The sequence below is a fragment of the Salmo salar genome, chromosome ssa18 (genome assembly GCF_905237065.1).
Source record: "Salmo salar chromosome ssa18, Ssal_v3.1, whole genome shotgun sequence".
Lineage (NCBI taxonomy): Eukaryota > Metazoa > Chordata > Actinopteri > Salmoniformes > Salmonidae > Salmo > Salmo salar.
The window spans coordinates 44,603,751-44,621,661 of NC_059459.1; the positions used below are offsets into that span (position 1 = coordinate 44,603,751).

Below are 17,911 nucleotides of genomic sequence, written 5' to 3' on the forward strand. Positions count from 1 at the left end.
AGTAACTCTACATTACTGCAGGGACACAGTGGAGACAGGGAAGGCATCAGTAGTAACTCTACATTACATTACTGCAGGGACACAGTGGAGACAGAAGGCATCAGTAGTAACTCTACATTACTGCAGGGACACAGTGGAGACAGGGAAGGCATCAGTAGTAACTCTACATTACATTACTGCAGGGACACAGTGGAGACAGGGAAGGCGTCAGTAGTAACTCTACATTACATTACTGCAGGGACACAGTGGAGACAGGGAAGGCATCAGTAGTAACTCTACATTACTGCAGGGACACAGTGGAGACAGGGAAGGCATCAGTAGTAACTCTACATTACTGCAGGGACACAGTGGAGACAGGGAAGGCGTCAGTAGTAACTCTACATTACTGCAGGGACACAGTGGAGACAGGGAAGGCATCAGTAGTAACTCTACATTACTGCAGGGACACAGTGGAGACAGAAGGCATCAGTAGTAACTCTACATTACTGCGGGGACACAGTGGAGACAGAAGGCATCAGTAGTAACTCTACATTACATTACTGCAGGGACACAGTGGAGACAGGGAAGGCGTCAGTAGTAACTCTACATTACATGCAGGGACACAGTGGAGACAGGGAAGGCGTCAGTAGTAACTCTACATTACATTACTGCAGGGACACAGTGGAGACAGAAGGCATCAGTAGTAACTCTACATTACTGCAGGGACACAGTGGAGACAGAAGGCATCAGTAGTAACTACATTACTGCGGGGACACAGTGGAGACAGGGAAGGCATCAGTAGTAACTCTACATTACTGCGGGGACACAGTGGAGACAGAAGGCGTCAGTAGTAACTCTACATTACTGCAGGGACACAGTGGAGACAGGGAAGGCATCAGTAGTAACTCTACATTACTGCAGGGACACAGTGGAGACAGGGAAAGCATCAGTAGTAACTCTACATTACTGCGGGGACACAGTGGAGACAGGGAAGGCGTCAGTAGTTACTCTACATTACTGCAGGGACACAGTGGAGACAGGGAAGGCGTCAGTAGTTACTCTACATTACTGCAGGGACACAGTGGAGACAGGGAAGGCATCAGTAGTAACTCTACATTACTGCGGGGACACAGTGGAGACAGGGAAGGCATCAGTAGTAACTCTACATTACATTACTGCAGGGACACAGTGGAGACAGGGAAGGCGTCAGTAGTAACTCTACATTACTGCAGGGACACAGTGGAGACAGGGAAGGCATCAGTAGTAACTCTACATTACTGCAGGGACACAGTGGAGACAGGGGAAGGCATCAGTAGTAACTCTACATTACTCTGCAGGGACACAGTGGAGACAGGGAAGGCATCAGTAGTAACTCTACATTACATTACTGCAGGGACACAGTGGAGACAGGGAAGGCATCAGTAGTAACTCTACATTACTGCGGGGTCACAGTGGAGACAGGGAAGGCATCAGTAGTAACTCTACATTACATTACTGCAGGGACACAGTGGAGACAGGGAAGGCATCAGTAGTAACTCTACATTACTGCAGGGACACAGTGGAGACAGGGAAGGCATCAGTAGTAACTCTACATTACTGCAGGGACACAGTGGAGACAGGGAAGGCATCAGTAGTAACTCTACATTACTGCAGGGACACAGTGGAGACAGGGAAGGCGTCAGTAGTAACTCTACATTACTGCAGGGACACAGTGGAGACAGGGAAGGCATCAGTAGTAACTCTACATTACATTACTGCGGGGTCACAGTGGAGACAGGGAAGGCATCAGTAGTAACTCTACATTACTGCGGGGTCACAGTGGAGACAGGGAAGGCATCAGTAGTAACTCTACATTACATTACTTCAGGGACACAGTGGAGACAGGGAAGGCGTCAGTAGTAACTCTACATTACTGCAGGGACACAGTGGAGACAGGGAAGGCGTCAGTAGTAACTCTACATTACTGCAGGGACACAGTGGAGACAGGGAAGGCATCAGTAGTAACTCTACATTACTGCGGGGTCACAGTGGAGACAGGGAAGGCATCAGTAGTAACTCTACATTACTGCAGGGACACAGTGGAGACAGGGAAGGCGTCAGTAGTAACTCTACATTACTGCGGGGTCACAGTGGAGACAGGGAAGGCATCAGTAGTAACTCTACATTACTGCGGGGTCACAGTGGAGACAGGGAAGGCATCAGTAGTAACTCTACATTACATTACTGCAGGGACACAGTGGAGACAGGGAAGGCATCAGTAGTAACTCTACATTACTGCAGGGACACAGTGGAGACAGGGAAGGCATCAGTAGTAACTCTACATTACATTACTGCAGGGACACAGTGGAGACAGGGAAGGCATCAGTAGTAACTCTACATTACTGCAGGGACACAGTGGAGACAGGGAAGGCATCAGTAGTAACTCTACATTACTGCGGGGTCACAGTGGAGACAGGGAAGGCATCAGTAGTAACTCTACATTACTGCAGGGACACAGTGGAGACAGGGAAGGCATCAGTAGTAACTCTACATTACATTACTGCAGGGACACAGTGGAGACAGGGAAGGCATCCGTAGTAACTCTACATTACATTACTGCAGGGACACAGTGGAGACAGGGAAGGCGTCAGTCGTAACTACATTACATTACTGCAGGGACACAGTGGAGACGGAAGGCATCAGTAGTAACTCTACATTACTGCAGGAACACAGTGGAGACAGGGAAGGCATCAGTAGTAACTCTACATTACTGCAGGGACACAGTGGAGACAGGGAAGGCATCAGTAGTAACTCTACATTACTGCAGGAACACAGTGGAGACAGGGAAGGCATCAGTAGTAACTCTACATTACTGCAGGGACACAGTGGAGACGGAAGGCATCAGTAGTAACTCTACATTACTGCAGGAACACAGTGGAGACAGGGAAGGCATCAGTAGTAACTCTACATTACTGCAGGGACACAGTGGAGACAGGGAAGGCATCAGTAGTAACTCTACATTACTGCAGGGTCACAGTGGAGACAGGGAAGGCATCAGTAGTAACTCTACATTACTGCAGGGACACAGTGGAGACAGGGAAGGCGTCAGTAGTAACTCTACATTACTGCAGGGACACAGTGGAGACAGGGAAGGCATCAGTAGTAACTCTACATTACTGCGGGGACACAGTGGAGACAGGGAAGGCGTCAGTAGTAACTCTACATTACTGCGGGGACACAGTGGAGACAGGGAAGGCATCAGTAGTAACTCTACATTACTGCGGGGACACAGTGGAGACAGGGAAGGCGTCAGTAGTAACTCTACATTACTGCAGGGACACAGTGGAGACAGGGAAGGCATCAGTAGTAACTCTACATTACATTACTGCAGGGACACAGTGGAGACAGGGAAGGCGTCAGTAGTAACTCTACATTACATTACTGCAGGGACACAGTGGAGACAGGGAAGGCATCAGTAGTAACTCTACATTACTGCGGGGACACAGTGGAGACAGGGAAGGCGTCAGTAGTAACTCTACATTACTGCAGGGACACAGTGGAGACAGGGAAGGCATCAGTAGTAACTCTACATTACTGCGGGGACACAGTGGAGACAGGGAAGGCGTCAGTAGTAACTCTACATTACTGCGGGGACACAGTGGAGACAGGGAAGGCGTCAGTAGTAACTCTACATTACATTACTGCAGGGACACAGTGGAGACAGGGAAGGCATCAGTAGTAACTCTACATTACTGCAGGGACACAGTGGAGACAGGGAAGGCATCAGTAGTAACTCTACATTACTGCAGGGACACAGTGGAGACAGGGAAGGCATCAGTAGTAACTCTACATTACTGCGGGGACACAGTGGAGACAGGGAAGGCGTCAGTAGTAACTCTACATTACTGCGGGGACACAGTGGAGACAGGGAAGGCATCAGTAGTAACTCTACATTACTGCAGGGACACAGTGGAGACAGGGAAGGCATCAGTAGTAACTCTACATTACTGCGGGGACACAGTGGAGACAGAAGGCATCAGTAGTAACTCTACATTACATTACTGCGGGGACACAGTGGAGACAGAAGGCATCAGTAGTAACTCTACATTACATTACTGCGGGGACACAGTGGAGACAGGGAAGGCGTCAGTAGTAACTCTACATTACTGCAGGGACACAGTGGAGACAGGGAAGGCGTCAGTAGTAACTCTACATTACTGCAGGGACACAGTGGAGACAGGGAAGGCGTCAGTAGTAACTCTACATTACATTACTGCGGGGACACAGTGGAGACAGAAGGCATCAGTAGTAACTCTACATTACTGCGGGGACACAGTGGAGACAGGGAAGGCGTCAGTAGTAACTCTACATTACTGCGGGGACACAGTGGAGACAGGGAAGGCGTCAGTAGTTACTCTACATTACATTACTGCAGGGACACAGTGGAGACAGAAGGCATCAGTAGTAACTCTACATTACATTACTGCAGGGACACAGTGGAGACAGGGAAGGCATCAGTAGTAACTCTACATTACTGCAGGGACACAGTGGAGACAGGGAAGGCGTCAGTAGTAACTCTACATTACATTACTGCAGGGACACAGTGGAGACAGAAGGCATCAGTAGTAACTCTACATTACATTACTGCAGGGACACAGTGGAGACAGGGAAGGCGTCAGTAGTAACTCTACATTACTGCGGGGACACAGTGGAGACAGAAGGCGTCAGTAGTAACTCTACATTACTGCGGGGACACAGTGGAGACAGAAGGCATCAGTAGTAACTCTACATTACATTACTGCGGGGACACAGTGGAGACAGGGAAGGCGTCAGTAGTAACTCTACATTACATTACTGCGGGGACACAGTGGAGACAGGGAAGGCGTCAGTAGTAACTCTACATTACTGCAGGGACACAGTGGAGACAGGGAAGGCGTCAGTAGTAACTCTACATTACATTACTGCAGGGACACAGTGGAGACAGGGAAGGCATCAGTAGTAACTCTACATTACTGCGGGGACACAGTGGAGACAGGGAAGGCATCAGTAGTAACTCTACATTACTGCAGGGACACAGTGGAGACAGGGAAGGCGTCAGTAGTAACTCTACATTACTGCGGGGTCACAGTGGAGACAGGGAAGGCGTCAGTAGTAACTCTACATTACTGCAGGGACACAGTGGAGACAGGGAAGGCGTCAGTAGTAACTCTACATTACATTACTGCGGGGACACAGTGGAGACAGAAGGCATCAGTAGTTACTCTACATTACTGCGGGGACACAGTGGAGACAGGGAAGGCGTCAGTAGTAACTCTACATTACTGCAGGGACACAGTGGAGACAGGGAAGGCATCAGTAGTAACTCTACATTACTGCAGGGACACAGTGGAGACAGGGAAGGCATCAGTAGTAACTCTACATTACATTACTGCAGGGAAACAGTGGAGACAGGGAAGGCGTCAGTAGTAACTCTACATTACTGCAGGGACACAGTGGAGACAGGGAAGGCGTCAGTAGTAACTCTACATTACATTACTGCGGGGACACAGTGGAGACAGAAGGCATCAGTAGTAACTCTACATTACATTACTGCAGGGACACAGTGGAGACAGGGAAGGCATCAGTAGTAACTCTACATTACTGCAGGGACACAGTGGAGACAGGGAAGGCATCAGTAGTAACTCTACATTACTGCAGGGACACAGTGGAGACAGGGAAGGCATCAGTAGTAACTCTACATTACATTACTGCAGGGAAACAGTGGAGACAGGGAAGGCGTCAGTAGTAACTCTACATTACTGCAGGGACACAGTGGAGACAGGGAAGGCGTCAGTAGTAACTCTACATTACTGCAGGGACACAGTGGAGACAGGGAAGGCGTCAGTAGTAACTCTACATTACTGCGGGGACACAGTGGAGACAGAAGGCATCAGTAGTAACTCTACATTACATTACTGCGGGGACACAGTGGAGACAGAAGGCGTCAGTAGTAACTCTACATTACATTACTGCGGGGACACAGTGGAGACAGGGAAGGCGTCAGTAGTAACTCTACATTACTGCGGGGACACAGTGGAGACAGAAGGCATCAGTAGTAACTCTACATTACTGCGGGGACACAGTGGAGACAGGGAAGGCGTCAGTAGTAACTCTACATTACTGCGGGGACACAGTGGAGACAGGGAAGGCGTCAGTAGTAACTCTACATTACTGCGGGGACACAGTGGAGACAGAAGGCATCAGTAGTAACTCTACATTACTGCGGGGACACAGTGGAGACAGGGAAGGCGTCAGTAGTAACTCTACATTACTGCGGGGACACAGTGGAGACAGGGAAGGCGTCAGTAGTAACTCTACATTACATTACTGCAGGGACACAGTGGAGACAGAAGGCATCAGTAGTAACTCTACATTACTGCAGGGACACAGTGGAGACAGGGAAGGCGTCAGTAGTAACTCTACATTACTGCAGGGACACAGTGGAGACAGGGAAGGCATCAGTAGTAACTCTACATTACTGCGGGGACACAGTGGAGACAGGGAAGGCATCAGTAGTAACTCTACATTACTGCAGGGACACAGTGGAGACAGGGAAGGCGTCAGTAGTAACTCTACATTACATTACTGCGGGGACACAGTGGAGACAGAAGGCATCAGTAGTAACTCTACATTACATTACTGCAGGGACACAGTGGAGACAGGGAAGGCGTCAGTAGTAACTCTACATTACTGCAGGGACACAGTGGAGACAGGGAAGGCGTCAGTAGTAACTCTACATTACATTACTGCAGGGACACAGTGGAGACAGAAGGCGTCAGAAGTAACTCTACATTACATTACTGCAGGGACACAGTGGAGACAGGGAAGGCGTCAGTAGTAACTCTACATTACATTACTGCAGGGACACAGTGGAGACAGGGAAGGCGTCAGTAGTAACTCTACATTACTGCAGGGACACAGTGGAGACAGGGAAGGCGTCAGTAGTAACTCTACATTACTGCAGGGACACAGTGGAGACAGGGAAGGCATCAGTAGTAACTCTACATTACTGCGGGGACACAGTGGAGACAGAAGGCATCAGTAGTAACTCTACATTACATTACTGCGGGGACACAGTGGAGACAGAAGGCATCAGTAGTAACTCTACATTACATTACTGCGGGGACACAGTGGAGACAGGGAAGGCGTCAGTAGTAACTTTACATTACATTACTGCAGGGACACAGTGGAGACAGGGAAGGCGTCAGTAGTAACTCTACATTACTGCAGGGACACAGTGGAGACAGGGAAGGCGTCAGTAGTAACTCTACATTACTGCGGGGACACAGTGGAGACAGAAGGCATCAGTAGTAACTCTACATTACTGCGGGGACACAGTGGAGACAGGGAAGGCGTCAGTAGTAACTCTACATTACTGCGGGGACACAGTGGAGACAGGGAAGGCATCAGTAGTAACTCTACATTACATTACTGCGGGGACACAGTGGAGACAGGGAAGGCGTCAGTAGTAACTCTACATTACATTACTGCAGGGACACAGTGGAGACAGAAGGCATCAGTAGTAACTCTACATTACTGCAGGGACACAGTGGAGACAGGGAAGGCGTCAGTAGTAACTCTACATTACTGCAGGGACACAGTGGAGACAGGGAAGGCGTCAGTAGTAACTCTACATTACATTACTGCAGGGACACAGTGGAGACAGAAGGCATCAGTAGTAACTCTACATTACTGCAGGGACACAGTGGAGACAGGGAAGGCGTCAGTAGTAACTCTACATTACTGCAGGGACACAGTGGAGACAGGGAAGGCATCAGTAGTAACTCTACATTACTGCAGGGACACAGTGGAGACAGGGAAGGCGTCAGTAGTAACTCTACATTACATTACTGCAGGGACACAGTGGAGACAGAAGGCATCAGTAGTAACTCTACATTACATTACTGCAGGGACACAGTGGAGACAGGGAAGGCATCAGTAGTAACTCTACATTACTGCAGGGACACAGTGGAGACAGGGAAGGCATCAGTAGTAACTCTACATTACTGCAGGGACACAGTGGAGACAGGGAAGGCATCAGTAGTAACTCTACATTACTGCAGGGACACAGTGGAGACAGGGAAGGCGTCAGTAGTAACTCTACATTACTGCAGGGACACAGTGGAGACAGGGGAAGGCATCAGTAGTAACTCTACATTACTGCAGGGACACAGTGGAGACAGGGAAGGCGTCAGTAGTAACTCTACATTACATTACTGCAGGGACACAGTGGAGACAGAAGGCATCAGTAGTAACTCTACATTACATTACTGCAGGGACACAGTGGAGACAGGGAAGGCATCAGTAGTAACTCTACATTACTGCAGGGACACAGTGGAGACAGGGAAGGCGTCAGTAGTAACTCTACATTACATTACTGCAGGGACACAGTGGAGACAGGGAAGGCATCAGTAGTAACTCTACATTACATTACTGCAGGGACACAGTGGAGACAGGGAAGGCGTCAGTAGTAACTCTACATTACTGCGGGGACACAGTGGAGACAGAAGGCGTCAGTAGTAACTCTACATTACTGCGGGGACACAGTGGAGACAGAAGGCATCAGTAGTAACTCTACATTACATTACTGCGGGGACACAGTGGAGACAGGGAAGGCATCAGTAGTAACTCTACATTACTGCAGGGACACAGTGGAGACAGGGAAGGCATCAGTAGTAACTCTACTGCGGGGACACAGTGGAGACAGGGAAGGCATCAGTAGTAACTTTACATTACTGCGGGGACACAGTGGAGACAGGGAAGGCATCAGTAGTAACTCTACATTACTGCAGGGACACAGTGGAGACAGGGAAGGCGTCAGTAGTAACTCTACATTACATTACTGCGGGGACACAGTGGAGACAGAAGGCATCAGTAGTTACTCTACATTACTGCGGGGACACAGTGGAGACAGGGAAGGCGTCAGTAGTAACTCTACATTACTGCAGGGACACAGTGGAGACAGGGAAGGCATCAGTAGTAACTCTACATTACTGCGGGGACACAGTGGAGACAGAAGGCATCAGTAGTAACTCTACATTACATTACTGCGGGGACACAGTGGAGACAGGGAAGGCGTCAGTAGTAACTCTACATTACATTACTGCGGGGACACAGTGGAGACAGGGAAGGCATCAGTAGTAACTCTACATTACATTACTGCGGGGACACAGTGGAGACAGGGAAGGCGTCAGTAGTAACTCTACATTACTGCAGGGACACAGTGGAGACAGGGAAGGCGTCAGTAGTAACTCTACATTACTGCGGGGACACAGTGGAGACAGGGAAGGCGTCAGTAGTAACTCTACATTACTGCGGGGACACAGTGGAGACAGAAGGCATCAGTAGTAACTCTACATTACTGCGGGGACACAGTGGAGACAGAAGGCATCAGTAGTAACTACATTACTGCGGGGACACAGTGGAGACAGGGAAGGCATCAGTAGTAACTCTACATTACATTACTGCGGGGACACAGTGGAGACAGGGAAGGCGTCAGTAGTAACTCTACATTACTGCGGGGACACAGTGGAGACAGGGAAGGCCTCAGTAGTGGCTCTCCGCTCCGCCCCGGGGGGCTGGGCTCCGTCTGGGCTTTACACTCCGCCCGGGGGCAAGAATGTGAATGGCAAAATAACAAATATAAATTCACTAAGACATACATTACCAGTCAAAAGTTTGAACACCTACTCATTCAAGGGATTTTCTTTATTTTTACTATTTTCTACATTGTAGAATAATAGTGAAGACATCAAAACTATGAAATAACACATATGGAATCATGTAATAACCAAAAATTGTTAAAACAAATCAAAATATATTTGATATATTTTACAGAGCCACCCTTTGCCTTGACATTCTTGGCATTCTCTCAACCACCTAACATTTTTTTGGTTACTACATGATTCCATATGTGTTATTTCATAGTTTTGATGTCTTCACTATTTTTCTACAATGCAGAAAATAGTCAAAATTAAGAAAAACCTTAGAATGAGTAGGTGTTCTAAAACTTTTGACTGGTAGTGTAAGTAATGAAATATTTCTTATCTTACTTTTGCATCAATTATGAATGTTGATGACAAATTCAGATCACTTACGCCAAACTACATTTCACATAGGTCCCAGACGATGTCATTCCACAGTTCCCAAACGCATCCCCCTTTAGATTAGCAGTCTGAAAGCAGATGTCTGCTGCCTTGCTTGCACCTGGAAAGAAAAACAAATCAAAGATTTAACATTTCAAACTAAGAAATAAAGAAGGAAAATATTAAACTGTCAGACACAATGTTACAGTACTTTCTTGTTTGTTTTACAAAAGGCCAGTGCAGTCAAATGTGTCAGATTCTGCAGTCAAATGTGTCAGATTTTGCGGTGTTCAATTTGTACAATAGCCTACCTTTTTCAAAAAGTTGTTTGCATTGGTAGTCGTAGGTCTGGCAGCGGCCTTCGTAACAATACGCTGCGTTGTTCTCACAGAGAAGCCCATCCATGATATAGAAGTCAGATGGACAGTAGGATGTGGAGCCGTTGCAGTATTCTGGGAGGTCACATGTATTGACAGATCCCCTGCACGGTGTCCCTGATACACTGATCTGAAAATGGAGAGAAATTAGGCCGGAGAAACATTCATTTTTCAAAAATCGGTTTTTCATCATTGCATCAAAAAGTTGAAATCTCTCAAGTTGAAACCTCTGACGAAATAGCGCAACACAATCCTAGGCCTTCCACCAACAAACTGCTTTAATAAATTTAAAAATAATTTATTTGCTGTCCGGTTTGGGGAGCGCCCTAATCCATACCGTTTTGAAGACCGACAGCAGCTGGACTAACCTTGCAGTCCTTGCAGCAGCTTCCCTGAGCGCAGGCCGATCCCCAGGTCAACTTACAGGTGGCCGCGTCACAGCACTTATTGGTACATTCCTGCAACATCGGCAAGAATAGCAAATTTAGGCATGCCAAAAAAGTATTCTGAACCCTACACATCCATGCATAACTGACCAAATTATAAAATACATGCATTGTAATTTTGAATTCCTTAAAGTGTTGTATATCAAATCATGACAAGCTACCTGGGTCTGACATATGATGGAAAATTACTGAGGATAATATTGAACGATATTGCCACTTCTACAGGAAAGCATGTGTCCTCAGGACTGGAGGGAAGCGAAAGACATTCCGCTACCCAAGAATAGCAAAGCCCCCTTTACTGGCTCAAACAGCCAACCAATCAGCCTGTTACCAACCCTTAGTAAACTTTTAGGGATTTTGTTTTTTTTAAGCAGATACAATGCTAGTTCACAGTAAACAAGTTAACATTTTCAGCACTCTTATAAGAAAGGGCATTCAACAAGCACAGCACTTACACAAATGACTGATTGGCTGAGAGAAATGTGAAAATTAACAGATTGTGGGGGATGTTTTGTTAGACTTCAGTGCAGCTTCTGACATTATTGGTCATAATGTGCTGTTGGAAAAACTCATGTGTTTTGGCTTTACATCCCCTGCTATATTGTGGATAAAGAGTTACCTGTCTAACAGAACACAGAGGGAGCCTCGTCAACATAATCCTGGTAGAGTCAGGCATTCCCCAGGGCAACTGTCTAGGCCCCTTACTTTTTTTCAATCTTTACTAATGAGCTGCCACTGGCTCTGAGAAAATGCCGTGTTCGTCTATGTATGCTGAGGACTCATTATTATACACGTCAGCTACCACAGCAAGTGAAATCACTGCAACACTTAAAGAGCTGCAGTCAGTTTAAGAATAGAAAGAAATAAGCTGATAGTATTTGGGACAAATAATTCACTTAACCCTAAACCTCACCAAAATCTTGTAATGAATGCGGACATTGAGCAAGTTGAGGTGACTTAACTGCTTGGAGTAACCCTGGATTGTAAACAGTCATGGTCAAAACATATTGATGCAACAGTAGCTAAGATGGGTAGAAGTCTGTCCATAATAAAGCACTGCTCTGCCTTTATAGCACTGGCAGGCCCGAGTTTTGCGGCACCTGGATTACTGTCCAGTCGTGTGGTCAGGTGCCACAAAGAGGGACTTGGGAAATTACAATTGGCTCAGAACAGGGCTGCACGGCTGGCCCTTGGATGTACTCGGAAAGCTAACATTAATAATATGCATGTCAATCTCTCCCAGCTCAATGTAGCCTTGGCAGGAACTAATGGGGATCCATAATAAACCCCAGGAAGAGTAGCTGCTGCCTTGGCAGGAACTAATGGGGATCCATAATAAACCCCAGGAAGAGTAGCTGCTGCCTTGGCAGGAACTAAATGGGGATCCTTAATGAATCCAAAACCCAACACTCAGCCAAAGCTCCCATTAACACAAAGTAACATTAGAAATATTATATATATATTACGAAAATCATTCTGAATCAATTATACATCAATCAATGTGTGAATGAATCAACGAATGAAGCATTATAGAAAGCCGTTCAATAGGTCACTTTTTCCACTAGTATCATGGGTGAGGCACCATGTAGACAGACAGGAAGACGGGTAGTCAGACAGACAGGCAGTCAGACAGGCAGTCAGACAGGCAGTCAGACAGGAAGTCAGACAGGAAGTCAGACAGGAAGTCAGACAGGAAGTCAGACAGGAAGAGAGTACCTGGGGCGTTCCACAGTCACAGTCCTCTCCTTCCTCTAACAAGCCGTTGCCACATTTAGCCACAGAGACGATGTTGGACTGGGAGGGCTGGTTCAACAGACACAGACCTCCTCCACGCAGGACCAGACGCTCAAAGTCAGAGGCACTACAGTCACTGAAGAGGGTGGATCCACTGAGAGGGGAAGACAGACAACGCTGTACATGAATACTATACCGATGGAATCATTGTCAGTCACAATCAATGACTCCATTTCTATGAGACATACACTTATCAATATGGCCAGAAGTATGTGGACACCTGCTTGTGAAACATATCATTCCAAAATCATGGCATCGATATGGAGTTGTTCCCCCCCTTTGCTGCTATAACAGCCTCCACTCTTCTGGGAAGGCTTTCCACTAGATGTTGGAACATTGCTGCGGGGACTTGCTTCCATTCAGCCACAAGAGCATTAGTGAGGTCAGGCACTGATGTTGGGCGATTAGGCCTGGCTCTCAGTCTGCGTTCCAATTCAACCCAAAGGTGTTCGATGGGGTTGAGGTCAGGGCTCTGTGCAGGCCAGTCAAGTTCTTCCACACAGATCTCAACAAACCATTTCTGTATTGACCTCGCTTTGTGCATGGGGGCATTGACATGCTGAAACAGGAAAGTGCCTTCCCCAAACTGTTGCCACAAAGTTGGAAGCATAGAATCGTCTAGAATGTCTTTGTACACTGGAGAGTTAAGATTTCCCTTCACTGGAACTAAGGGGCCCGAACCATGAAAAACAGTCCCAGACCATTATTCCTCCTCCACCAAACTTTACAGTTGGCACGATGCAATGTAGCAGGTAGCGTTCTCCTGGCATCCGCCAAACCCAGATTTGTCTGTCGGACTGCCATATGGTGAAGCGTGATTCATCACTCCAGAGAACGCGTCTCCACTACTCCAGAGTCCAATGGCGGAGAGCTTTACACCACTCCAGCTGACGCTTGGCATTGCGCATGGTGATCTTAGGCTTTTGTGCGGCTGCTCGGCCGTGGAAACCCATTTCATGACGCTCCCGGCCAACAGTTATTGTGCTGACGTTACTTCCAGAGGCAGTTGGGAACTCTGTAGTGAGTGTTGCAACCGAGGACAGACCATTTTACGCGCTACTAGCTCCAGCACTCTGCGGTCCTGTTCTGGCAGCTTGTATGGCCTACCACTTCGTGGCTGAGCCGTTGTTGCTCCTAGACATTTCTACTTCACAATAACAGCAGTTGACCAGGGCAGCTCTAGCAGGGCATAATTCTGACAAACTGATTTGTTAGAAAGGTGACATCCTATAACGGTGCCACGTTGAAAGTCACCGAGCTCTTCAGTAAGGCCATTCTACTGCCAATGTTTGTCTATGGTGATTGCATGGCTGTGTGCTAGATTTTATACACGTCAGCAACGGGTGTGGCTGAATTAACCAATTTGAAGGGGTGTCCACATACTTTTGTATATATAGTGTAACTCAGCAGGTGAGTGTAAATAGTGTTGACCAATACAGTGGCAACCTTACAGCTAATATAGTTCAACAAACAGTTTGAACAGCAGACGGCCTCTGAAAAGACAACGCTAAAGAAAATGTTGCTTTAGTTTGTGGTGATGACAGTTGGGCAGTACTTTAACTTACGTTGCCGAGGCAGCCATGATACAGCTCCCTCCATTACAGGTACAGCGGCCGTTGTCATGATTCATGCCCAGGTTATGGCCCATCTCGTGGGCCACTACAGTCGAGACGTAGCCCAGGTTGTCTCCACTATACTGTGAAGAACATTTGGTAGAAGACCACATGCTGTTCAGATTTAGATTTTTTTTTAACCAAAAAGGTTTAAGAAGAAATGACATTTGATTTAAACCAAAAAGCACAAAAAGAGTTGAAGATACTCTGAATACTATAATGTTAGCAGGAGCTGTTGGAGCACGGTATTTACACACGGTACATTACAACACAAAGAAGAATCTGTGGAATGAACACAGACGCTGTGCTTCGTCATCGTGGACTGGTTTTACCTGTTACATTTCCTTAGCAGATTAACTCCCGTGTTATTAATGAGTTAAGTCCCAAATGGCAACCCTATTATTTTATAGTGCACTACTGTTGATCAAGGCTCCGGGGTAAAAAGTAGTGTTTTAAAGGGAATAGGGTGCCATTTGGGACGCATCCAATAGTGTGCCATTTGGGACGCATCCAATAGGGTGCCATTTGGGACGCATCCAATAGGGTGCCATTTGGGACGCATCCAATAGGGTGTCATTTGGGACGCATCCAATAGGGTGTCATTTGGGACACATGCAATAGGGTGTCATTTGGGAGGCAGAGATGGTGTGTCTGAGAAACTGCACTATTGTCTTCTACATCTGACTGACTCATGAATAATCTAGACCTATCAGGTGGCTGACACGACCTCACAACGCTAACAACCACAACTTCAGCTAGGTTACAATGATTAGCCTGCTAGGTGTTAGCATCCTGGCTAGGTTACAATGATTAGCCTGCTAGGTGTTAGGGTCCTGTCCTGGCTAGGTTACAATGATTAGCCTGCTAGGTGTTAGGGTTCTGTCTAGGTTACAATGATTAGCCTGCTAGGTGTTAGGGTCCTGTCTCTGGCTAGGTTACAATGATTAGCCTCCTAGGTGTTAGGGTCCTGGCTAGCTGCTACAAGGATTAGTGTGCTAGATGTAAGGACAAAAACACTATGCCAGAAAGGAAGCCGTTTCATTGGACTACAGTAATTTCAAATGTAAATTTAAATTGTATCTCACCCCCCCCAAAAAAGCAAAAAAACTAATAATAATAATAGTTGCTGTGCATTTTCCAGATTTTTTTATGATTATATTTCCACACTGAGGTCGAAATAACACTGAAATAGTGATAATTATGATAATGCTCTTTTAGTGTGAGATCGTTATTATTTTACTCCTGGAATATCAGCCTGGTCAGGTGGGATGGAGGTTCGGCCCACAGCATGACATCACAATCTGATTATTCTGAGGGGGGGGGTGGTGTATGTCCACCAAATCAGGGCTATGAAAGAAAATGTGTATCAACACGCCCACACAATCAGACTGAGTACTTCAATGGCAAAAGGAAGAACAGGGAAATAAATCCTGAAAAAAATATATATTTGGAGTTCTTTTCATGAAATTATTTTTGTATATATATTTTTTTAAAGACTGCATGGGGGCTTTAAACTCAAACTGCCTGCGGGGCTGCATTGAATGTGCAGTATCCGGCCTGCGGGCCTGGAGTTTGAAACATGCCTGTGAGAGAAGACAGATTTTCAGGATGTGAAAATGGTGGTCGGACAAACACGGCTCCTAGCGCTGTCACCTTACACCGCAGATGGATTGAGACACATCCAATGCACAAACAGATCTCTCTAGCTTCAACTAACAAGATTTTAAAATGAGACTGACATCAACCTTCAGGGGGTTGCCGGCTGCATTGAACGGCCGTATCTGGCCCGCGGGCTTCCAGTTTGGAACGTGCTTTATGCGCTCGTCTGCTACAAGGGTAAGTTGTACTGTCTACTGTTAGAGTTTGTACCCTTGAGAATTTAAACCTACAGAAACTAATGAAAACTTTAAACCAAGTTAATTCTTCCCAGAGGGTCAATACAGCTGCATTAGACAAAGACATGGTTCCACCCGTGGTAGTATATGTACACCCCACTTTGGGTGAAGTCTCCTCCTCATCACTAAACAGTGCATCATTATTGCCTGTCAGGGAGCTGAGTGATATGGGCCTTAAACAGTTCCTCTCCTTATCAGTACTGCTACATGTGATCTCAGCCCCTCCCAAGCTTCCTTATGGCTCCCCTCATGTCTCTATTACACCCAATGATGAATACTACACCCCCCCAATGGCGAATACTACCCCCAACGGCAAATACTACACCCCCCTAATGGCAAATACTACACCCCCCTAATGGCAAATACTACACCCCCCTAATGGCAAATACTACACCCCCCTAATGGCAAATACTACACCCCCTAATGGCAAATACTACACCCCCCTAATGGCAAATACTACACCCCCCCAATGGCAAATACTACACCCCCTAATGGCAAATACTACACCCCCCTAATGGCAAAATACTACACCCCCCCCACCAATGGCAAAAAATACACCCCCCCCACCATGGCAATTACTATACACCCAATGATGAATAAGACACCTAAATGATGAATAAGACACCTAAATGATGAATAAGACACCTAAATGATGAATAAGACACCTAAATGATGAATAAGACACCTAAATGATGAATAAGACATGAAGCTTAGAAGCCAAACCTATCACTACTAACCACATTGATTCCTCCAGCGGTGGCCATCGAACACACTGTTCCCACGAACGCCATGCCAAGGATCCCTCCCCCATACGCTCCTGCAAGACCACTGGGGAAACAGAGAGAGAAAAACACATAGGACAATACAAAGATGATCAACTAATAGACCACTGGGGAAAGATATAAAACATTACAGGAAAAAACAAAGATTATCAACTAACAGACCACTGGGGAAACATATAAAACATGTCAAACATTACAGAACAAGTATTGTAGCTGAAGATCGGTTTACATGACAGAAAATACATTCCAACTCCCATCAGTCGACACTACAGTCAACTTACATTAGAGAGTTTAACCCTCAAATTCAACTGTGGGCCCGGAAGCCAGTTCCACTGCTTTAGTTCATTGTTCCTCCACTGAGTTGGACCTGGGACACCAGGTGGGTGATATTGACTGTCAGGTAGAGGAGAAAACCCAGCAGTGGTCCAGAACCTCGTAGGGTTTAAGATGATTGGGTATCGGGGACACAATTTAAAACATCTATCAACTAGTCCTTGTTATGGAGTGACTGGAGACAAACTGCTCAGTATTATAGATGAACACACGATATAGTCTGTCGTCAGATATTAAATCACAGACCTGGCTAAAGACTATACACCAGAGGTATTCAAATCTTAAAATGGAACTAAATAAAAAGGAGACAAACGTAAATAAAATGTACTGACATATGCAAATATAAAATACAACAGAATATACCAGTTAGCAGACTGTTTTGTGTGATCACTATGGGAATTGAACCCACAACCCTATTTAGCATCATTCTCTTACCAACTGAGCCAAACAGAACCATACATCTCTGTTAGGGTTGAACTGGCTATTTGCATAACCTATATAATATACTGGGGAAGCTATGCTACAATATTAAGTATATAAACTACGGATAAATCAACTGCTGAAGACAAGAACTACACCCGGCGACAGG

At 46.4% G+C, this 17,911-nt stretch overlaps 1 protein-coding gene across 1 annotated transcript in view; it reads right to left on the reverse strand.

The window, feature by feature from the left end:
* The window catches only part of LOC106577433 (disintegrin and metalloproteinase domain-containing protein 9), a 35,232-nt gene that overhangs the window by 7,824 nt on the left and 9,497 nt on the right, over positions 1 to 17,911 (reverse strand). The window contains exons 10-15 of the mRNA XM_045701183.1: positions 16,945 to 17,035; positions 14,265 to 14,395; positions 12,622 to 12,793; positions 10,828 to 10,917; positions 10,394 to 10,589; positions 10,095 to 10,203 (exon numbers count right to left, since the gene is read on the reverse strand). Coding sequence (XP_045557139.1) covers positions 10,095 to 10,203; positions 10,394 to 10,589; positions 10,828 to 10,917; positions 12,622 to 12,793; positions 14,265 to 14,395; positions 16,945 to 17,035 — 789 coding nt within the window. The remainder of the gene's footprint in view (positions 1 to 10,094; positions 10,204 to 10,393; positions 10,590 to 10,827; positions 10,918 to 12,621; positions 12,794 to 14,264; positions 14,396 to 16,944; positions 17,036 to 17,911) is intronic.